At 43.1% G+C, this 24,486-nt stretch overlaps 1 protein-coding gene across 2 annotated transcripts in view; it reads left to right on the top strand.

The window, feature by feature from the left end:
• The first annotated feature begins 20,420 nt into the window (after nucleotides 1-20,420).
• Nucleotides 20,421-24,486, top strand: part of LOC145343904 (anoctamin-9-like) — a 117,118-nt gene continuing 113,052 nt past the window's right edge. For both annotated transcript variants that reach the window (XM_080190409.1, XM_080190407.1), the window contains exon 1: nucleotides 20,421-20,677. In XM_080190409.1, coding sequence (XP_080046535.1) covers nucleotides 20,669-20,677 — 9 coding nt within the window. In that variant the 5' untranslated portion in view covers nucleotides 20,421-20,668. The remainder of the gene's footprint in view (nucleotides 20,678-24,486) is intronic.

Here is a 24,486-nt window from a genome sequence, read left to right as displayed (position 1 = left end):
ATTCTATGCAGCATGGTGGTAGTGCCACACAACCCGATGCCGGGTATCCTCTATGTGATGACAGATAAGCACTCCTAACAATACTGTCATGGACAAATGCATCTGTGGCAGGCAAGTTGGTGAGCATGAGGATAAGTATGTTTTTCCTGCTTGATGGTTCCCTCACCACCTGCCCCAGACCTAGACTATTAGTTATGCCCTTGAGTGATGCTACTGAGCCCTTCTTAGCAATGGATCTTGAAGTCCCCTACCCAAAGTGCATTTTGCCACCTTCAGTGCTTCCTTCAAGTGATTTCAGCATGGTTAATCAGCTGAGGTGGGGATAATAGATGGTAATCAGCTATGGGTTTCCTTGCTCATGTTTTACCTAATGCCATGAGTCTTTATGGGACATGGAGTCAATGTTGAGGAGTCCCAGGGCTGTGTACCACTGTGCCACCACCCCTGGTGATTCTGCCCTGCCAGTGGAACAGGACATACCCAGGGATAGTGATGATGACTGTAGCATCTGATTCCAAGAGTAGCACTATGGCAAGCTGTTGCTTGACTAGACTGTGAGACAGCTTTCCAAATTTAATACCATCCCCAGATGTTAGTAAGGAGGATTCTGAGGATTACACATCTGTGTTGCTGTTGTCGTGTCCAGTGCCTAGGTCAATGTTGGTTTCATTCCTTTGAGACTTTAGTGATTTGATAAAACTGAGTGGCTTGCTAGGCCATTTTTAGAGAGTCAACCACATTTCTGTTGGTCTGGAACCACATGTTGGCCAGACCTGGTAAGGATGGCAGATTTCTTTCCCTAAGGGGCATTAATGAACCCGATGGGTTTTTATGGCAATGGTTTCATGGTTATCATTGAACTTTTAATTCCAGATTTTTTATAGAATTCAAATTCCATGTGGGATTTGAATCCATATCCCCGGAGCAGTACCCTGAGTCCCTGGATGACTAGTCCAGTGATTATACCACTATGGCACCATCTCCTGGCTGAGTCCTGGGACAATTAATTGTGTTACTGGGTCAGGAAACAATTAATTGTGTTATTGTAATCTTGAAAAGCCCCTTCCCACATGAGACACTTGAAAAACAAGAAACTGTTTAAATGGCAGAAAAATAAGGTTGAAGTAAATAAAAGGTGAAGTCCCAGATGAACATAGGCTGCCCTCCCCTTTGAGGGGGAAAGCTGACTGGTGGTGATTTTAACCTGAGGATCGCCACACCTCAGGTGAGGGACAGAGTTGAAATGGTGAGCGTTCATGAATAACCATAGCCATATGGGAATTGAAACTGAGCTGTTGGCATCACTCTGTATTACATAGAACATAGAACAGGTAAGCAAAGTACAGGCCCTTCAGTCCTCAATGTTGTGCCGAGCTATGTCCAATCCCAAGATCAAGCTATCCCCTCCATGTGCCTATCCAATAACCGCTTGAAAGTTCCTAAAGTGTCCGACTCCACTATCACAGCAGGCAGTATATTCCACACCCCAACCACTCTAGCCCGAGTGAAGAATCTAGCCCGAACATTGCTCCTATATCTCCCACCATGAACCTTATAGTTATGCCTCCTAGTATCAGCTACATTCACCCAAGGAAATAGTCTCTGCACGTCCACTCTATCAATCCTTCTCATCATCTTATAAACCTCTATTAAGTCGCCTCTCATCCTCCTCTGCTCCAAAGAGAAAAGCCACAGCTCCCTCAACCTTTCCTCATATGACCTACCCTCCAAACCAGGCAGCATCCCGGTAAATCTTCTCTGCATTCTCTCCAATGCTTCCACATCCTTCTTATAATGAGGTGACCAGAACTGAACACAATATTCCAAACGTGACCTCACTAACGTCCGGCATAGTTGCAGCATTACCCCACGGCTCTTAAACTCAAACCCCTTGTTAATAAACACTAACACACTATAAGTCTTCTTTACAGCTCTATCCACCTGAGTGGCAACCTTCAGAGATCTGTGGATATGAACCCCAAGATCTCTCTGCTCCTCCACATTCCTTAGAACCCTGCCGTTGACCCTGTTGTCCTACCAAAATGAATCACCTCGCACTTCTCAGGGTCAAACTCCATCTGCCACTTTTCTGTCCAGCTCTGCATCCTATCAATTATGAATGAGTTGTCCAGCCAATTGAGCTAAATTATAATGACGCGTTAATGCAACAAAGATTCTATAGACACTATCCTCCTCTCAAGCAAGAAAAGGGCAAATTGAGAAGAAGACACCAAGAAGATATTGGATCTGCAGACAAGAGGAACGGTGGTCACCTATTGTCATGGACCTGCTCCATTGCTGGAGACTGATCATGAGTATGGCATTAAGTATATATGGTGGAACTTGATTTAATTGAAGAACATGCACTGTGTTATAAGGAACAATAAATTAGATATTGTTTGAACCAATCTAGTATGTGCAGTCTACATTTGTTCCCACACATTTCAGTAATTGTCCAAGATTGTGGCATGTTGGCCCCAGATTGTGGTGTGGAGAAGGTAAAAAGACAAAAGATGCATGTCTACACCATCTTTTCAGTAGCTTTTCAGTCAGGAGCAAGAATGCCATAAGGGTGAGGTGGGATGTGAGAAGGACTAAGTAGGAGAATATCATCATCTTCAATGATTTCAACCTGTTGCTGGTCATGGTTTCAGTAATAATAGTTCTAATAGTGGTCAATATATTCCCTGCCAAGGGTGATTAGGACATTCACCATTGTCTCCCTCTGGTTGACTCATGCTGTTTTTGGTTATGCACTGCTTGGTTATTTAGGAGAAAGGGAAGTTTGTAAGTGAATGTGGTACAATCTGTTTGGGTGATGTGGCTGTCATGGCTTAATAGCCCGCGGTGTCTAGTTATGAGATGTGTGTGAGGGTGAGGTGAAGCTACAAATTTTGGGTTTGAGTCCTGATTGATAGAGATAATTGATAGGTGGGTGATGAGGGTATGATGAATTGAGTGGTTGAAGTTAGCAGTACAGTCAGTAGGACATTTGAGGAAATACTCACTAATCTTGACTGCTCTTGTGAGGCAATTCAACTTCTTGCTGCATCCAGCTGTTCAGAATTTGACTTTTGGCATTGATCTCCACATAGTTATTTACTCTCACTGCTTTCTGAACATATGTCTAGAGGGTCTCATGGTCATTTGTGGAAACAGGACATCTTTCTTTTCACTCCTTCACATTTTGGAGCCTGATCTCTTCTGTGTTGTGCCATTTTTCAATATTTCCCAGGTCAGATTCACTTCCTGTGCAACTGCCACAGCACATCTCCTACATAAGAGGCAGAGACTAGTTTTAAGCAGTACAGGCTAGCTTTAACAATATTCACAATACTGGCTTCCTGATCACACAGCCGACCATCAACAGTGTGATTAGAATAAGCAAAATATAGTGGCTGCTTTAAGGTGAGAAGGGAGAGATACAAAAGTGTCCAGAGGTACAATTTTTTCACACAGAGGGTGGTGAGTGTCTGGAACAAGCTGCCAGAGATTGTAGTAGAGGCAGGTACAATTTTGTCCTTTAAAAAGCATTTAGACAGTTACATGGGTAAAATGGGTACAGAGGGATATTGGCCAAATGTGGGCAATTGTGATTAGTTTAGGCGTTTAAAAAAAAGGGTGGCATGGACAAGTTGGGCTAAAGGGCCTGTTTCCATGCTGTAAACCTCTAAGACTTTATGCTGGAATCTGAAACAAACAGAGAATGCTGAAGAAGCTCAGCAGGCCTGGCAGCATCTGTAGGGAGAGAAATGGGGTTAACGTTTCAAGTCTGTTAGGCTCTTCATTGGAACTGAGAGGGAAAATTTGTTAGATACCATGCTGTGGCTGGAAAAGATTGCAACAAAAATGTAGCAAACAGTATGATTAGCAGTGGCCAAAGGCTGAAATTTTAGAAATCAGCAGGCAGCATGAGATCATTGCACTGCCTGCCTAGCAATAAATGTGTGGGTTAATCTTACATCATAATCCCAACACCAATTTGCAGGGATTAATGAATTTAGCATAATGTTTGCATAATAATATCACTAACAGTAATTCCTACTTTATTAACCAGCTCCAAAGAACAAAATTCAGACTGTATTAGAGCACTTAAGAAATGATAAAGCCAACTTTGAGGAACTAATTGCAACATGTCAAAGTACTTAACTGGCAGGAGAGAGTCAGTAAATGACCAAATTGATCTTCCTGGATAGAGTAGAGTAATGATCAGGGTAGCCAATGAGGTTTAACTGAGGCAGCACCTGATACAATTTTTCAAAACTTTAGCCTTTTGGCTGTCAAGAGTTGGATCGAGCCCAAGACGGGATGCAATGCCTCACCTTGTCACTTTGGACCTTGTTTGTCTCCCTTGTGGGGGCCATGAATTAGATTCAATTAGAACATGGATTTGACTTGATTTGATTTTGATTTGATTTATTATTGTCACATGTATTGGTATACTGAAAAGTATTGTTTCTTACGCACCATATAGACAAAGAATGTAGTTCATATAGTACATAGGGGAGAAGGAAAGGATAGGGTGCAGAATGTAGTGTTACAGTCATAGATAAGGTGTAGAGAAAAGATCAACTTAATATGAGGTAGGTCCATTCAAATATCTGATGGCAGCAGGGAAGAAGCTGTTCTTGAGTCGGTTGATATATGATCTCAGACTTTTGTATCTTTTTCCCCAACGGGAGAAGGTGAAAGAGAGTATGTCCAGAGTGCGTGGCATCCTTGATTATGGTGGCTGCTTTTGAGGTAGTGGGGAGTGTAGACAGAGTCAACGGATGGGAGGCTGGATTGCTTGAAGAACTGGTCTATGTTAACAACCCTTTGTAGTATCTTGTGGTCTTGGTCAGAGCAGGAGCCATGCCAAGATGCGATACATCTGAAAATGATGCTTTCAATGGTGCATTTGTAAAAATTGGTGACAGTCATAGTGGACATGTTGAATTTCCTTAGCCTCTTGAGAAAGTAGAGGCATTGGTGCATTTTCCTAACTATAGCATTGATGTGGAGTGACCAGGACAAGTTGTTAGTGATCGGGACATCTAGAAACTTGATCATTTCTACTTCGTCCCCATTGATGTAGACAGGGGCATGTCCTCCATTACACTTCCTGAAGTTGATGATTATCTGCATTATTTTACTGACATTGAGGGAGAGATTATAGCGCCCTTTCACCAGATTCTCCATCTCTTTCCTATACTCTGTTTCATCATTGTTTGAGATCAGATCCACTGCGGTGGTGTCATCAGCAAACTTGAAAATGGAGTTGGAACGGAATTTGTCACATAGTCATAAGCGTATAACGAATATAGTAAGGGATCGAGGACACAGCCTTATTGGTCATCGGTCTTGAGGTTAATCGTGAAGGAGGTGTTGTTGCCTATCCTTATTGTTTGCAGTGTGTGTGTTAGGAAGTCTAGGATCCAGTCGCAGAGACAGGAGCTGAGACCTAGGCCACAGAGTGTGGAGAAGAGTTTTGAAGGAATAATGGTGTTGAAGGCTGAGCTGTAGTGAATAAATAGGAGTCTGACATAAGTGTCTTTGTTATCCAGCTGTTCCGGGTTGAGTGTTTTTCAGTGAGATGGCATCTGCTGTGGACCTGTTGTGGGGGGGTGGTTAGGGCTGATCTGGAGACGGTGGTCCTGGAGGCCAGCAATTGGGGAGTGGGGGGAATCAGAGAGGAAGCATTGCGGGGCCACGGGGCTGGTCAGCGATCAGGGGGCCAGCAGTGCTGACAGGTCGGTGCATGCACAATGGCCCACTCAGCGCTTTGCTGCCAGCCCCTCTAGCAGGAATAGGCCTCACCCATAGCTCTTCAGCATGATTCATGCTAAGGCACTCTGCAGCGCACAGAGTGTGGGAGATTCATTTTGAAATACCAGTTGAAAAAGCAGCAGGATTTACTCTAGTTTTTACGCAAATTCGGCTCTTAGAATTTTTTTGGGAGAGTCATGCCCCATATCTGGAGTTTTTGTATAGATCAAGGTCAGGGTCACCTGACTTGAACTTGGATTAAATAAAGATTTGAAAAATAACATCTCAAACTACTATATCATTTATCGTCACACCAATAAACAGTATATGACTGGGATGTTTGAGGGTGCATAGGCATAGAGAAAAGTATTGAAAGGTGTATAAAATGTGTGAGTCATACTCGAAAGAACTTATTCCTCAGGCCTTATCACAGCACTTCACAACCACTGGATTACATTTGAAGAACGTTAGTAGGTAAACACTGCAGCTAATTTACATACAGCAAGTTTACGACTGACCAGATAACCTTTTCTTAGTGATGTGAAATGAAGGTGGATTATTGAACTCTTTTACTCTTTGACCAACGTTGGTTTACATTGCATGCTAAATTTTACTGCAGGCCTCACTTAGAAGAATGCTACCAAATGAATGAGGTACAAAGCCAGCTCAAGTATGTTAGATCAAATAAACCCCTTTATTTACTTTATGATTTGATGAGCCGGATAGGCTGATTCATATCATCAAACTGTCACAGGCTGCTATAAATAAAAAATTTTCATTGGACTTAATAACCTACATTTCACATCTGTCCTTTTGTCAGAAAGAAAAGCTCATGTGATTTGTTTACAATGAAATAATATGAAAATAACCCCATGTTTTTACCATGGCTAATCCATCTAACTTTCACACTTTTGAACTGTGGGAGGAAACCAGAGCACCAGGATGAAACCCACTTAGGTTTGGACAGAAAGTGCAAACTCCACAACAACAGTCACTCAAGGCCACAATCGAACCAAGATCCCAAGGTGCTGCCCTCCATAGACATCTATGGGGTGATTCTCCCATCCCACTGCGCTAATTGTTTAAGAAGCTGGGAGAATCATGTGTCAGCTGATTTGCGGGATTCCTGCAAGCGTTCGCACCACAGGCCCGCATTTCCGGCAGTGGCTGCAGAGTGCTGGAAATCGGCTGGGAGGTGGGGCAAGTATTTAAATAATATTTAATGTAATATTTAAATGCTATTAATGGACCAGGGACTGAATTCTCCAGGCCCACTAGCATCTCCTAACCTGCCAGGAGTACTTCACTCCCGCGGGTTTCAGACTAGCTCCTCATTTTCAGGGGACTAGCGGGACGACCCCGCTGGAGTGAATGGGGGGCAATCAGGGTCTCCCAGGGTGTCGGACACTGAGGAGTGGTGCCTCCTGGGCATGGACACCCTGGCAGTGTCAGCCCGTGTCCCCAGCACTGTCCAAGGGGCAAAGTACACATGCCCAGGATGCATCTTGGCACTGCCATCAGACAAGGGGCAGTGTCAAGTGGGTGGGTCCTATTTGAGGCAATCGGTGGGGTCAGGGGGCCCTGCTGCCACTCTGCATTGGGATCCGGTCGGGGCAAGAGGGAGGCTAGCGATTGGGGTGGGCTGAAAGGGGGGGTGGTCAGCCAGGTGTCTGTTGGAGAGGCTCTTCCAGGGGAGTCTGCCTCTTGTGCGGCGGAGGGGGGGAGTTGCCTCCTGTGGCGGGGTGGGAGGGTCTGCCAGGAGGTTGGACAGGATCATCACTGCTGGAGATCGGGTGGTCTGGGATGGGATGGCGGGGTTTGGGGCTGGCCTGGGAATGGTTAGGGGACCGCAATCGGGCTGTGGGGTGTTCAGGGAGCAGCAATGTTGGGGCCCTGTGCTGGCCAGTGATTGAGCTAGCCAACAAAGAGAGAGGCTAACAGTTCAGGGCCACTGTGCATGTGCAGAGGCCTGCTGTTTTCAGCCTCCCGGGCAGGAATAGGCCCCATATCATGAAATCTAATGATATTCATGCTGTTGGCCTCTGGATTGCACAGAGTGTGGGAGATTCTAGTATGAACTCCCACTGAAAAAAAGCGTGATTTACTCCAGTTTTCCTGCAAATTTGAAACTTAGAACTTTTTTCAGAGAATCCCGAACCTAATTCTCACTGATGTCTCCATAGATGTCTAATTCTCAATGTGTATTTGCACCAGGCCCTAGTAAATGATTCAAGTGGTGATTAACCAGCGTACTGTTACCAGCATAGCCAGCTATACTTTTATATAGTTAACCCTGATCCAATGTACATTTCTAAAGAATACAAACCTGTCAATATGTAAACTGATTTCCTCAGTATGGAAGTAATGAAAGGATCATTGTTTGTCATATCCAACCATTACCAAGCCAACTTACAATTGACTAGTAACAGACCATACATGGAACCGTGGACTTCCCTGGTTTTGTATATCTCAGGTCTTTGCAGTACATTGCTGAGCCCATTATTTTCACTTGTAATTGTACCAAAAAAAGATATTGAAGAAACTTGTAAATCAATAATTCTAACATTGAGTTTTATTTGATAATGGCAATGTCAAAGCAATTTAAAAGACAAATGGCTTTTAAATCCGCCAAGCCTATTCATAAATCTTTCCAAGAATGTTATGTCCATATCTGTTCTGTTTTCTTATCATTCCTTTCAGAACATCTAAGGCTGAACAAACTGCTTTTAAAATGTATCAACATTTTAATGTTTATGGCCAAGTAGATATAATCTTAAAACAAGGTATAAGAAAGGTTCACATTAACCAAATGCCAACTGGGTTGGCATGCTGCCTAAGGGGCAGGAGACACAAGATCTTAATCCCAGCCAGTAGGTTTGCAAAAAGAGATGGTATAACTGAACTTTTGCAGTTCTTCTTTCAATCAACTTTAGATTTTTGACAGGAATAAGAGGTTGGAGTGGCAACAGCAGAAGGGAAAAGGGACACAAATCTGTTTGACTACAATTCCACAGGCAGCGGTAGGTGAGATGCTTGTGCAAGAATTAATACTGAGATGTGAAGAGAAGAAATAGGGGAGGATTACTATCTTCAACTTGTCTTCTTGGTTCCATTGTTAGTTGATAGTTAAAAGTTCTGTAACGGTTCTCTTCTTTAAGATATTGTTTCACTGTCTTTCAAACCTGTCATCTCACTTCTCTCCTCAAAAGGTGGCTCCTCTGCCCCTGCAAACTATTATCCTATCTCCAAATTCTCTTTCCTCCTCAAAGTTGTTGCAAGTGTTGTCACCTCTCAAATCCCTGCCCATCTTTCCTGGAATCACATTGACATCTCTACCACAATACTGACATTCTTATTAATGTCACAAATTATATCTGATGTGACCGTGAAAAAGAATGATGTCTTTTGTTCCTTCTTCACCTGCTAGGCTACACCATTCTTTTCCAATGCGTCCTCACTGCTGTCCAGCTAGAATTGCCCACATCTGATTCCATTCGTATCTATCCAGCTGTAGCCACAAAATCACCAACAATGGCCTACAATCCCTTCCTATTTTCTATCAGCATGTTGCTTCTCAAAATCCATAATCACACATCCATTTCCACACTTGCTCTAAAGGCTGCCCCTCACTATCACCTCTCTTGACCTTCTCCATGGCTTTTGAATTTGGAAGACAAAAAACAATGTTTTCAGTACATATGTGGGTGACACGGTGACGTTATTTAACACTGCTGCCTCACAGCGTCAGGGACCCGGGTTTGATTCCCATCTTGGGTCACTGTCTGTATGGAGTTTGCACGATCCTCCCCCTGTCTGCATGGGTTTCGTCTGGGTGCTCCGGTTTCCTCCCACTGTCCAAAAATGTGTGGGTTAGGTGGATTGGCCATGCTAAATTGCCCCTTAGTGTCAGGGGGACTAGCTAGGGTAAATGCATGGGGTTATAGGGATAGGACCTGGGTGGGATTGTGGTTGGTGCAGATTTGATGGGCTGAATAGACTTCTTCTGCACTGTAGGATTCTAAGATATGACAAATCATCTTTTCTGGTCACAGATTCCATCATTCTTTCCCATAACTGTCTGAAGTTGAACCAGATTGTTCCCAACTTTGGTATCATATTTGATCCCTGATATGAGCTTCCAACCATATATTTATGTTTATATCCATCTACATACTATCACTCAACTCATTCATTGGTGAAACCCTCATCCACCTGTTATCTCTAGACATCCCTATTCCAATGTACTCCTGGATAATTTCCTATTTTCTACCCTAAATTAAGATAATCCAAAATTCGGCTGCCCATGTCCTAGAATGCCGCAAATCCCATTCATCCATCACCCTTGTGCTTACTGACTTACAGTGGCTCCCGGTTAAGCAATGCCTGGATTTTAAAATGTTCATTTTTGTGCTTAGATCCCTCCATGGCCTCGCTCCTCCCTATTTGAGCCCGACATTGGAGATATCTGCACTTTTCTAATTCTGGCTTCTTAACCACCTCTGAACTTAATCACTCCACCTTTGTTGGCCATGCTCCTTTGAAATGCCTTATTTTGTTATTGTCATCTAGGCAGAAGAATATTACGGAGAATTATAGGAACATAGGAGCAGGAGGAGGCCATTCAGCCCATTGAGACTGTTCCAGTATTTCTTATGATAATGGCTGTTCATCAATTGCAATGTCTTTTTCTCCACACTCCGTATTCTTTTATGTCATTGGTATTTAGAAATCCACTGGGTGTATTTTCTAAATAGATTAATACACTCTTACTTATTCACGCACTCACCCTCCTTCCTCCTTGTGTTTAACTTTGGCTCAGCTGTAGCCCTCTCAACTTTGATAGAAGTTTGTGGGTTCAAGTCCCAATCCACATTCTCTTGAACACAAAATCTAGGCTGGCCAGCGTAATCCTCCAAGGCAATGTTGCAGTCAGAGGAGCCATATTTTGGATGGAACGGTAAACTAATGCTTTATCTGCTTATTCAGGTGGATGTAAAAGATTTTATGGCACCTTTTATAGCTTTTAAAGTTCTCAGTTACATTCAAAGGTTTAAACTAAATTTCAGTTTGAAACTACTCTCCCATTATCTCCAAGAATTGCATTCTCAACCATATCACACTAAGTAACAATTATCAGGAGCCCAATCAAAAATTGCCAGATGTTATTAGATTGCTGCTTTGCAACCATATTGAGTTAGGTGAATTGAGTGGGTCTGGGCTTTGTTCACTTCCATCAGGACAAAATGTCACTCTAAGTGCTGTCGTTCAGAATTATACAAATACAGAAGGTGTCAATGGTGCCAAATGGTTGCAGAAGGCTTCAAACCTCCAGCTCACTGCATCTCAAAATTATTGACCCTCCATCTCATTGCCTCTCAGTCCCCAGCCTTCTAGCTCACTCCCTCTCCCATCCATTGACCATCTTGCTCATTGTCTCTCCCACTGACACTCTGCTTTGCTGTCTCTCCCACTCATTGATCCTTCGGCTCGCTGTTGATTCTGTTTGCCAATTCTCCCTCATATCACATATCCTGTTCCCTGACACTCCGTGTTACCAAATGCTCTTCTCCCACCTCCCAATGTCCACTTCCCTCTCCCGAATTCTTGCTGTGAGTGTGGGTTCAGGAGATGAGCAGTGAGAGGCAGGAAGGGTAGCTTTGAGTTTCAGGGTTGCAGCGGAAGTCACCAAGCTGCAGGCCAGTGATAATTAGAGTACAGGTATTTCTAGCTACATATGTTCATGAAACACTTTAAGTTCATATTGAAGTTAGAAAGGGTTCCTTCCTTTGCTACTCCTGCAGTCTGCCTGCTTTACTGTCAGGTTTGAAAGAGTGAATTTGTAATGGGGCAAGAAAGATATCTTTGTATTTTAATCAGCACTGGAAGCATGGAAAAAATAATGGCTGATAACAGAAGATGATAGACTTGGTAATCGACTCGAGCAACTTCCCCAGTACTGATGTTAGGCTCAAGGTCTATAGTTTCCTCTTTTCTCTCTACCTCCCTTTTTAAATAGCGTACTTACATTAGCTATCCTCCAATCTGTAGGAACTATTCCAGAGTCCAAAGAGTTTTGGAAAATAACCACCAATTGATCATTTCCAAGGCCATTTTCTTAAGTACTCTGTTATGAAGATTATCAGGACCTGGAGATTTGTCCACCTTCAATCCCAACAATTTCCTCAAAACCATTTCTTTACTAATGCTGATTTCCTTCAGCTCCTCACTAAAACATTTTGTTCTCAGCACTTCTGGCACATTATTCATGATTTCATTTGTGAAGACTGAATCAAAGTATGAATTTAATTCCTCAGCCATTTCTTTATTCTCTTTTAGGAATTCTCCTGTTTCTGATTGTAAGGGTCTACATTCATTCGTGTCAATCTTTCTCTCTATACGTATCTATAGAAATTTTTACTGTCAGTTTTTATGTTCTCTGCTTGCTTACTTTGAAACTCTATTTGTCCCTTCTTAATCAATCCCTTGGTCCTCTTTTGCTGAAATTTAAACTGCTCCCGATCCTCAGATCTACTGCTTTTCTTGCCAATTTTTATGCTTCTTCCTTGAATCTAATACTCTTGTAGGTAAAAGTGAGTCAAAATACAGTGGGTTTTATTTCAAAGCTCTGGCGTTCATTCCAGAGTCTTGGGAGAACTGGTTCCTTGCAATGGATTACTAGACTTCTCATAGAACACAAACACAAGTGGGAATTTATACATCATGAGTCTTAGTGTCAATCATGACACAAGTTTCCCATTCCAGCCAGAATTCTGGGTCTTCCTTCCTTGGTCGTGATTACAATTCACAGTCCAGCTGGTAGCTGCAGTCATGACACAGGCTTAATCCGGTCACGATTCAAAACCCTTCTGCAGCAGTACCAGCATCCCTGTCTTTGAACTTACTTGTGTGATCGCGGCTGTCCCAGAAGGATTCTTCCTGTTAAAAGCCAGTATCGCGATCTGCCACCAGCAGCTGTCAAAAGCCGGTGTCGTAAACTACCATCTATGTAACAATGTCCAACTAACACAAGTAGGTAAAATTTGCAAAGTGTACAAAATAACAGCCACATTAAACTATCTGCCTTTATAAAAATGAGAGTTAAAGCATGTAATACAAGAACAAATAACTTATATTAATGCCAAGAGCAGTATAAGCTTGAGAAGTTCGGTCATGATGAAGAGTTAGGTTTGTGATATATACTAGGTACAAAATCCATTAACCCTTTCCTTACTTCAAATATGATCCCTAATTTCCCTTGTGAGCCATGATTTGGCCACAATTCCCTTATCATTCTTGTGCCAAACAGGAATGAACAACTTCTGCAATTCACCTATTCGCTCTTTAAATGCCTGCTATTGTCTGTCCACTGTCTTTTCTTTCAGTAATGTTCCCAATCCGTCATGGCCAATTCATGCTTTCTATCATCATAGTTATCTTTACTGAGATTCAGGATCATGGTCTCAGAATCAACTACATCATTATCCACCTTGACAAAGAATTCTACCATATTATGGTCACTCGTCGCCAAGGGTTCTCTCACAACTAGATTGCCAACTATTCCTTTCTCATTGCACAACACCCAGTCCAATTTGGCCTGCCCCTTTTTGGTTCCTCAACGTTTTGCTTGAGAAAACCATCCCGTATGCACTCCAGAAATTCCTCCTCTATTGTACTGTGACTAATTTGACACTTCCAATCCATGTGCAGATTGAAGTCATCCATAATCACCAATGTTCTTTTAACACATGTGATTTCCTGTCTAATGCTATCCTGATTGATTGCGCTCTGTGGGTTAGGAAGTCTACAATCCAGTCGCAGAGGGAGGAGCTGAGTGCTTGGTCACAGAATTTGGAGATGAGTTTTGTAGGAATAATAGTGTTGAAGGCTGAATTGTAGTCAATAAATAGGAATCTGACGTAAGTGTCTTTGTTTTCCAGATTTTCCCTGTATGGCCAGGGAGATGGCATCTGCTGCAGAGCTGTTGGAGCAAAAGGTGAACTGTAGTGGATCCAGGCAATCTGGGTGTCTAGAATTGATCCGTGTCATGACTAACCTTTCAAAGCGCTTCATAGTGATGGATCTCAGAGCCACTCAGTGATGATCGTTAAGGCACTCTGCCTGGCTTCTCTTTAGTCCAGAGATGGTGGTCATCTTCTTGAAGCAGGTAGGGACCTCAGATTGGTGTAAGGAGAGATTAAAGATGTCTCCGAATACTCTGTCAACTGGTCCACGTAGGATCTGAATGCTCATCCAGGTACCCCATCTGGGTCAGTCGCTTTCCGTGGATTAACTTTCAAGAAGGATGATCTGACATCTGGTGACCTCGGATATTGGTATGGCCAAGGCTTCCGGGGTGGAGGATGTCCTCTTGCTGACCTCTTGCTCAAAATGGGCGTAGGATGCTTTGAGCTCATTGGGGAGCTCATTATTCCTGGTGAGTCTACATACCTTTATTTTGTTGCCTGTTATGTCGTGCAGGCCTTGCCATAATCGGTGGGTGTCCATGTAACTTGCCTGGGACTCTGGCTTTGTCTGGTACTGGTCTTGGCATCCTTGATGGTTCTCCTCAGGTCACATCTGGATTTTTTGTATAGGTCAGGCTCACTTGACTTGAACGCCTTAGATCTGGACTTCAGTAAGCAATGGATATCCTGTTTCATCCATGGTTTCTGGTTGGGAAACACACAAATTTACTTCTTTGGCACACAGTCTTCTACACACTTACTGAAGAAGTATGTTTCTGCAGTGGCATACTCATTCAGGTTAGTCACTGGGTTCTTAGATATTGACCAGTCCACTGTCTCAAATCAGTCCCGTAGGAGATCATCTGATTCCTCTGACTAACATTGCACGACTTTCTTTATTAGATTCTCCCATTTCAGTTTTTGCTTGTAAGTTGGGAGCAGCAGCACAGCTTGCTCCAAGTATTGTTGTAGACAGAAATACACTATCTTTTAGTGGTAGAATGGAGTTGGTTGAGTTTCTGACACAAACAAACCCAATCACAATACTGAAGTTTCCAAATTAAGTTACTGACAAATCTCTGTCTTATTTCTTCATGCCCTTTTCTCTTTCTGTCTCTCCTACCTCACCATTATTTACTTACTCCTCCCTCATTTGTCCTCCATTCTCTGCCTTATTCTGCTCCTCCATAATACTCTATCCATATGCTCTCCTTCTCCTCCCTCTTCCAACTCATTCTCTTTCCTTGCCTGCCCTCTGTGGCTTCTCACATTTCCTTTCTCCTTCTTCAACTACCCAGAGTCCCTTTCACTCTCTTCTTGTCATCTGTTCTCCTCCCCTCCTTCTCCTCCACTCCTAACCATTGCTTGCTCACTTCTTTCTGCTTATCCTCCACTTACCACTGACACACTCCTCTCCTTACCCCATGTCACTCCTTTCACCATTCCCTGGCCTATTGTCATTCCCCTTTTCCCTCTCCTGAAATTCATGAGATGAGGGGACACAATAATTTGAACTGGCTATGAACAACAAATAAGGGAGGAAGTAAGGAAGAATTCTTTGGCCTTGGATCCCAACTTCTAAGATTGAGAAAGGAAAGTAATTGGTTAATTGGTCGTGAAGAGGTGGTTGGTTGTGGTTGATATTGAGAAGAATTTCAAGTCTGTCAAGTGGGACTGTCAAGTCTGCTGTTCTCAACAAGTGCAAACCTCATTCCTGGGACCAACAATACAGTAACCTCACTAGGTTTCAATGTGAGGGGATTCGGGGAGGTTTCCCTCTACTTCATTTGGTTTCCACATCCACAATGGCATAAAGTTTCCATAAGAAACATGTTAAGCTAAATCTTCCAAAATATGCCAACACCATAAGGTTGCCATGCCATTCCTATTTACTTACCTTGTACCAGACCTCTGCATTTCTTGCTTGGACTTCCGAGCTAGGCCTCCTTAGAAATGCTAAGTGTACCTATTCTGAGTCCTTTCTTTTAGGGCAAGATCATCAGGGAAAGCCATGCCCTGCCCTCTTTTGACGATACTAGCTGCAGTATTCTGGTAAATTTAAAGATTCCAAAGGCACTTTGAGAAGCTATGGAGGGAAGTGTGTAAGATAAATGGGGATGGGATAGGGTGACAGGTAGTTGGGGAGGGGATAGGGTGGCAGATAGGTGGGAGAGAGTAAGGTGGCAGATAAGTGGGTGAGGGGATAGAATGGCAGGTAAGGAGTAAGGGGGTAGGGTGGTAAGTGGATTGGAATAGTTGGAGTATGTTAGGATTTAGTCAGTCATGGGGTAGTCAGGTGGTTGAGAGAAGTCAGGAGTTGGGATTTAGTCAGTGGGTCCAGTGGGGAGTTGGAGGGTCAGTGGAATAGTTACCAAGGAGTTAGAACTGGTTTTAATCCCTCTATCTCATTCTGGGTAACTATTCTGGTAGGTGAGAAACCATTCAAAGTCTCTGACTTTAACTCAGAGTTTCCCCTGCAGGGGAATTGTCCACTGAAGTCCATATTCCTATGTAATTCCCACATAGTCATTGAATGAGGACTTCTGAGGGGTCTCTTGGGAGATGGTACCTCAAAAGTATGACCAACTGCGGATCAAAAGCTTTTGCATGACTGTAAAGTTGTGAAGCCCAGTCAACGGAGGAATAGAATTGGAAGGAAAAGGGGTGTGGGGCACAGAGGACAGGGAGAAAAAAGAAGGGTAAGTAAATTAAGCTCAAGTAGTGAGAAGGAATAGAAAGGATGGGGAAGGCAGAAGAGCGAGAAGGAATAGAGCAGAAAAATGCATGAGAAATGGCCTACAGTAGAGGGATAGTAAGGAACTTGTCCCAATAGGTGTTCGCCTTTGAATCTTCACTGAAGAAGAAAGAGTGGTGGTGAGTTATTTACTTCATCACGGGGAAAATTGGGGCACTGGTGTGGGCAAGAAGAGATGGGAAGGAAGAGAGAATGGAGCAGAGAAAAAAGTTTGACAGAGAATCACAGTGCAGGGCTTACATACAAAGATATGAATTTGGAGAAGGCCACTCAGCCCCTTGAGCTTGACACTCTGACATTTGATAAGATCATTGCTGATCTGATTTTAACTTCAACCTCACGTTCCTACCCATCCTCTTGCTTATTAAGAATCTATCCAGCTCTGCCTAATATTCAAAGACTTTCTTCCACTACCTTTTGAGAAGACAATTCCAAACACTCATGACTCTGACAGAAAAATATTCTTCTCAGCTCTGTCTGAAGAGTCATAGGCCAGAATTTTCCTGTCTCCCCCTGCTGCCAGTGAGAACATTTGGTGTTCAGCCAAATTTCCAATCACAGCAGAGGAACTGGACAACCCCAGCCATGGGCTAGGTCGGAGAATTCCAGCCAGAGTTCTACAGCACATTACAATGCCCATCGGGCCATTGTGTCTGCGCTGGCCATCAAACACCAATCTATTCTATGAAATGAGCAACCCCTTATTTTTAAACAGTGGCCCCTACTCCTAGATTCTCCAACAAGAGGAAACATCTTCCCCACATCCACTCTGTCTAATCCCCTCAGGATTTTGGTAGCTGGGGATAGGTGAGCTATGTGCAAATATTTTAGCAGCTTGACATGGTTGTTATGTATTTTTTGATTTTAAAGTCTATGTCAAGTATTTAAGCAAAGGGTTCCTTGGTAGTCAATGAAACCAACTCAGTAAGGAGGTAAGAATTGCTCTCACTGTCACAGTGTGATGGAAATGACTTGTGATTTCCTGGGGAAACTCAGCTGGTACCCAGAAGAATAGAAAGAAGTCTCATAACATGAGGTTAAAGTCCAACAGTTTATTTGGTAGCAAAATCCACTAGTTTTCAGAGCGCTGCTCCTTCATCAGGTATGTGGCAGTTCTGTTCACAAACAGGGCATATAAAGACACAAACTCAATTTAGAAAATAATAGTTTATGCAAATCTTTACAGGTAGTCAAGTCTTAAAGGTACAGACAATGTGAGTAGAGAGAGCGTTAAGCACAGACAGGACAGTTAGTAAGATTTTGCAAGCCCTGCCAAGACGTGGGGGTTACCGATAATGGGACACGAACCCAAGATCCTGGTTGAGGCCGTTCTCATGTGTGCGGAACTTGGCTATCAGTCTCTGCTTAGCGATTCTGCGTTGTTACGTGTCGTGAAAGGCTTCTTGGAAAATGCTTACTTGAAGATCAGAGGCTGAATGCCTGTGACCGCTGAAGTTTTCCCCAACAGGAAGAGAACACTCGTGTCTGATGATTGTCGAGTGGTGTTTGTTCATCCGTTGTCTTAGTGTCTGCATGGTCTCCCCAATGTACCATGCTTTGGGACATCCTTTCCTGCAACGTATCAGGTAGACAACGTTGGCCGAGTTGCAAGAGTATGTACCATGTACCTGGTGGATGGTGCTCTCACGTGAGATAATGGCACCTGTGTTGATGATCCAGCATGTCTTGCAGAAGTTGCTGTGGCAGGGTTGTGTGGTGTTGTGGTCACTGTTCTCCTGAAGGCTGGGTAGTTTGCTGTGGACAACGGTCTGTTTGAGGTTGTGCGGTTGTTTGAAGGCAAGAAGTGGGGGTGTGGGGATGGCCTTGGCGAGATGTTCGTCTTCATCATGACATGTTGAAGGCTTCGAAGAAGATGTCGTAACTTCTTTGTTCCGGGGAAGTACAAGACGACGAAGGTACTCTGTATGCCGTGTCCCATGTTTGTCTTCTGAGGAGGTCGGTGCGGTTTTTTGCTGTGGCACGTCAGAACTGTTAATGGATGAGACGAGTGCCATATCCCCAATGAGGGCATCTTTCAGTGTCTGGAGGTGTCTGTTGTGATCCTCCTCATTTGAGCAGATCCTGTGTATATGGCAGGCTTGTCTGTAGGGGATGGCTTCTATAATGTGTTTAGGGCGGAAGCTGGAGAAGTGGAGCGTCGTGAAGTTATCCATGGGCTTGCGGTACAGTGAAGTGCTGAGGTGACCATCCTTAATGGAGATGCATGTGTCCAAAAATGTAACCGATTCCAGACAGAGTCTGATGGTGGGATGGAACTTGTTGATATCATCATACAGTGATTGTTCACCATGAGTCCAAAGGGAGAAAATGTCATTGATGTATCTCGTGTGTAGCATTGGTTGAAGTCCTATGCGGTGAAGAAGTCTTGTTCAAACCTGTGTATGAAGATGTTGGCATATTGAGGTGCGAATTTGGTCCCCATGGCTGTTTCATGTGTCTGGATGAAGAACTGGTTGTTGAAGGTGAAGACATTGTGGTCCAGGATGAAGTGGATGAGTTGTAAAATTGCATCTGGAGACCGGCAGTTGTCGGTGTTGAGTACTGAGGCAGTTTCTTCTGACCATCCCACCAGCAGACTCACCATGGACTTCTCTCCGGAATCGGTTGCATTCCTGGACAGGCACATCTCCATTAAGGACGGTCACCTCAGCACTTCACTGTACCGCAAGCCCACAGATAACCTCATGATGCTCCACTTCTCCAGCTTTCACCCTAAACATGTTAAAGAAGCCATCCCCTACGGACAAGGCATCCATATATACAGGATCTGCTCAGATGAGGAGGATCACAACTGACACCTCCAGACGCCCTCATAAGAATAAGACACGGTGTTCAACTCATCGATCAACAGTTCCAATGCGCCACTGCGAAAAACTACACTGACCTCCTCAGAAGACAAACACAGGACACGGTGGACAGAGTACCCTTCGTCATCCAGTACTTCCCCAGAATGGAGAAGTTACGACATCTTCCCCGGAGTCTTCAACGTGTCATTGATGAAGACGAACATCTTGCCAAGGCCATCCCCACATCCCCACTTCTTGCCTTCGAACAACTGCACAACCTCAAACAGGCTATTGTCCGCAGCAAACTACCCAGCCTTCAGGAGAAGAGTGACCACGGCATCACACAACACTGCCAACAGCAACCTCTGCAAGATATGTTGGCTCATCAACATGGATGCCATCATCTCATGTGAGAACACCATCCACCAGGTACATGGTACATACTCTTGCAACTTGGCCAGCATTGCCTACTTGATACGCTGCAGGAAAGGATGCCCTGAGGCATGGTACATAGCATCTGCACGGTCTCCCCTATGTCAACGGATGAATGAACACTGCTCAACAATCATCAAGCAAGAGCGTTCCCTTCCTGTCGGTCACAGGCATTTGGCTTCTGATCTTCAGGTAAGAGTTCTCTAAGGTGGCTTTCATGACACATGACAACGTAGAGTTGCTGAGCAGAGACTGATAGCCAAGTTCCACACACGAGGATGGCCTCAACTGGGATCTTGCGTTCATGTCACATTATCTGTAACCCCCATGACTTGCCTGGGCTTGCAAAATCTCATTAACTGTCCCGGTTGGAGACAATACACATCTCTTTAACTGTACTTAACGCGCTCTCCAGTCACATTGTCTGTACATTTAAGATTGATTACCTGTAAAGATTCGCATTCCAACCATTATTTTGTAAATTGAGTTTGTGTCTTTATATGCCCTGTTTGTGAACAGAACTCCCACTTACCTGATGAAGGAGCGGCCCTCCAAAAGCTAGTCGCATTTGCTGCCAAATAAACCTGTTGGACTTTAACCTGGTGTTGTGAGACTTCTTACAGTGTTTACCCTAGTCCAAGCAGGCATCTTCATATCAGTGACATCACCAGTTCCAATACCTATTTGAATCTGGAATGAGGAAGTTGTGGAAAAGGTTTGAGAACCATGAATGCCCATTAGTCATTTCTCAGTAATTGCAAGGCTGCCCACAGGGACAGAGAAAGGTCTGGGGTGGGAGCTGGACTTTCCTGGCCAAGGGTGGAGGTGCACCAGGAAAGGGGCTGCTGGTGAATCCTGACTGGACACATTACCAACCTCGCGGAACTCGCTGCAGTCGGAAGCGTTCAAACTTGTGTGTCACTTTGAGAAAAGTTTTCGTCGCATGAGATTGTACTCAGATTATGGCGCAGGTAAAGCAGATATACTTAAAACGTTTCGGTTCAATACCGCCTTCGCTCAGTTTTCTTGTCATAGAACAGCTGCCCACCCTGTCTTTAACACAGAATCCTCGAGTTTGCGGAACGTTTGAGGCGAAAAAAACAATGGGTGTCACAGGAACTTTGAACCCATTTACCCGGGAGAGAATTGCTCCCCTTGGTTTCAGTTTTACTTGGTGTAACGCCATTCAACAAAATTCAATTGTCATAATTAAAAAAATAGTTTTAATGTTTTCATCTCAAACAGAGAATGGGTAACTCCATTTAACTTCTAAAATAAGCACAGTGCTGTAGTCACAACCACCATTCGTGGTAGCCCAGATCCAGCTGTTGATCGATCACCTTCTGCAGTACTCCATTTAAAATAAACAGACTAACGTCTCTTTTAAAATACCGAATAAAAGGATTTCTTAGGCTTGCGATAAGCATTTGTAGTTCAATACCAGAGAAACTACATTTCATAGCATATGTTGCAAATTAGCCCAGCTTGTTTTCGTTGGGAACATGGAACACGATTGGGGTCCTTAAATGCTGGATCTAATTGAAGTGAGTGTAAACAGAGCAATGCAGATTGTGAGCACAGGCAGGGCTGGAGAACATTGGTGTAAATTAATGAGCCTCAAACTACACTACAGATTAGAAGAATTTTAATCCCCACAACAGATATGTGGAAAGTCGCTCAAAGGTGTCAGAAGGTCCTTGATAAATAATGGGATAAAAGAATAGATACAACTTGGGATGATACTTAAAGTAATGTGGGTGCAGGTGGACTGTATGATGTGTGGGTGGTGAATCAGCACCTAAATTAAACCGTGCTCAATTCTTTGCTTTATTTTCAAAAGAAAGTTCGACAGATTTACCATCCCCTGAGAGAAAAAAATTCGTCAACTCTGTTGGGTGTTGTTGCAGAGTTTTAAACAGGTGGTCTCAGTGAGAGCAAAAATATGTGCCTGGAAGCTCATTTCAGGGTCAAACATGTTAACAGTCTGTTTTGGTCTCAGACAATTGCCAACAAGAAGAATGTATTGGTAACTAGGGAACAGTTTGAAGCAGACACCAAAAAAAAGCTTCAGTCTTCTCAATATTTAATTAGAGGAAATTACTGCTGAATGGATATCATGTAAGCAGACCTATAACGAAGCAAACTCAAGGTTGGTAGTGATGTGGTAGAGCTGGGCAATATTAGCCTGTGTGTAAAATCGGTCACTGTGCTTTTGGTCGATGTTGCTAAGGAGCAGCATGCTGGTGAGAAATAAGAGGGGATCCAAGGATAGATCCTTTTGGAATACCAAATGTAACAATTTAAAGTTTATTTATTAGTGTCAAAAGTAGGCTTATATTCACATTGCAATGAAGTTACAGTGAAAATCCCTTAGTCATCATAGTCCAGCACCTGTTGAGTACACTGAGAGATAATTTTGCATGGCCAATGTCCTTTGGACTGTGGGAGGAAACCAGAGCACCCAGAGAAAGCCCATACAGACACGGGGAGAATGTACAGGCTCTGCACAGACAGTAACCCAAGTTGGGAATCAAACCCGGGTCCCTGGAGCTGTGAGGCATCAGTTCCTAACACTGTGCCACCATGCCATCGCAAGTGATACTCTGGTTATGATTAGATAGATGAGAAAAAAAATCAGACGAGAGCAGTCCTGCCTTGCTGATTGACAGTGGAGAGATATTGGTAGAGAATTGTATGGTCAACTTTGTTAGCTGGTAGAGAAGGATAAGGAGGTGAAGTTCACTGTTGTCAATCGCATTGGATGTTGTTTGTGATTTTGATAGTAACTATATTATGGCAGGGAATGTGATGGTATTATTGCTAGACTATTAATTCAGAAACTCAGTTAATATTTTGGGGACCTGATTTTGAATCTGTCCATGACAGATGGTGGAATTTGAATTCAATAAAAATAAAATATCTGGAATTAAGAATCTGCTGGTGAAACCATTGTCAATAGTCGGAAAAACCATTTAGTTCATTCATGTCCTTTAGGGAAGGAAATTTGCTGTCCTTACCTGGTTTTGCCTATTTGTGTCTTGAGATCTACAGCAATGTGGTTATTCTCAACTGCTCTCCAAGGGTAACTAAGGATAGGCAATAAATGCTGGCCAGCAAGCGATGCCCATGTCCTATGAAAAAATAAAAGAGTAGAAATTCAAACATAAACCTCTGGGCAGAATAACAACAGATTCAGGAACTTACGTTTGCAGACATTGGAGAGGAAAGAAAGGTTAGAGATAGAGTGATAGTTTGCAAAGAAGTTGGATCATGTTTTTTTTTGGTAAAGGACATGTAGTGTGATTAACATCTTCTTGAATGTTTTAGCATTCAGTAAAGCCAAGTGGAATGAACATCCTCAATGTTTACATGCCTTAACACGCAATATTTTGCTGAGGTTTTTCAGCTCTAGTCCCATGTCTTTAATCATTTTCTGAAAATAAATAAATAAGTAGAATGCATAATTATAACAAATAGTTACACTGACACAAAGGTTGTGGAAGGAACCTTCAAAATAGGAAGCCAGCTTTTGGAGCATGTTAGTTTGGGAGGATTCAACAGCAATTTGCCTTTATAAATCCTTCTCATATTGAAAGCACACTATACAGAGAGGAGAATAAATTGGACTCAATGACATAAGTACATAAACTGGAGTTAAAGGGAGCAACTGAAAGAAAGGGTGGGGCTGACCAAAGTCTTCACTGAAAGTGGTTAGTTGTGAGGCTGTTATGGATGGTGAAAGTGACTGAAAGAGCGGTTACCACTTAGTAAGACGAGGGAGTAAGGAATTGGAAAATGTCAGGGAAGTAAAGGGAATAAGCGCGGACTAGGGATTGAATGAGATTATTGAAGTAGGATGGGGCAAGGCTGTGGCAGCACATGTAGATGAGAATAAATGCAATAGGACAAGAAAACAAATAAAACTTGGGAGTCGATAAAGATATATGCTATAGTATTCTTCAGTTTGCGGCATGTATATTAATAATCTAGATCTTGGTGCACAGGAGACAATTTCAAAGTTTGTAGCTGATATAAAACTTGGAAGTATTGTAACCTATAAGGAGGACAGTGTAGAACTTCAAAGTTTGTGGAGTGAGCAGACAGATGGCAGATGAAATGCAATGTAGAGAAGTGTGAGGTGATGCGTTTTGGTAGAAAGAACATGGAGAGACAATACAAAATAAGGGGTACAATTTTTAAGGGGTTGCAGGAGCAGAAGGATCTGCTGTATGTGTGCATAAATCATTGAAGGTGGGGAGAGAGCAGTTAATAAAGCACATAGTATTGTGGACTTTATTAAGAGGCATAGAGCAAGGAGGTTATGCTGAACAGACATAAGACAATAGTTAGACCTCAGCTGGAGTAACATTTATAGCTCTAGGCACCACACCATAGGAAGGATACAAATATGTTAGAGAAAGCTGAGAATAGGTTTACAAGAATTGTTCCAGGGATGAGAATCTTCAGTTATGAAGATAGGTTGGAGAAGTTGGGATTACTCTGCTTAGAGAGGAGGCCAAGAGGAGATTTGATGAAGATGTTCAAAATCATGAGGAAACTGGACAGAGCAGATAGGAAGAAACTATTCCCACTCATAAAAGGATCGAGAACGAGATGGCACAGATTGCAAAAGATGCAAATATGATATGAACAAGTGGTTCGGGCCTAGAATGCATAGCCTGGAAGTGTGGGGAGTCAGGTTCAATTAAAGCATTCAAGAGGGTATTAGATGATTATTTGAATAGAAATAATGTGCCGGGGTTACGGGGAAAAGACAGGG

The sequence above is a fragment of the Carcharhinus amblyrhynchos genome, chromosome 6 (assembly GCF_965287045.1).
Source record: "Carcharhinus amblyrhynchos chromosome 6, sCarAmb.v2.hapA, whole genome shotgun sequence".
Taxonomy (NCBI): Eukaryota; Metazoa; Chordata; class Chondrichthyes; order Carcharhiniformes; family Carcharhinidae; genus Carcharhinus; species Carcharhinus amblyrhynchos.
The sequence above is the reverse complement of the archived record's forward strand: the minus strand, read 5'-3'. Positions and strand labels throughout refer to the sequence as shown.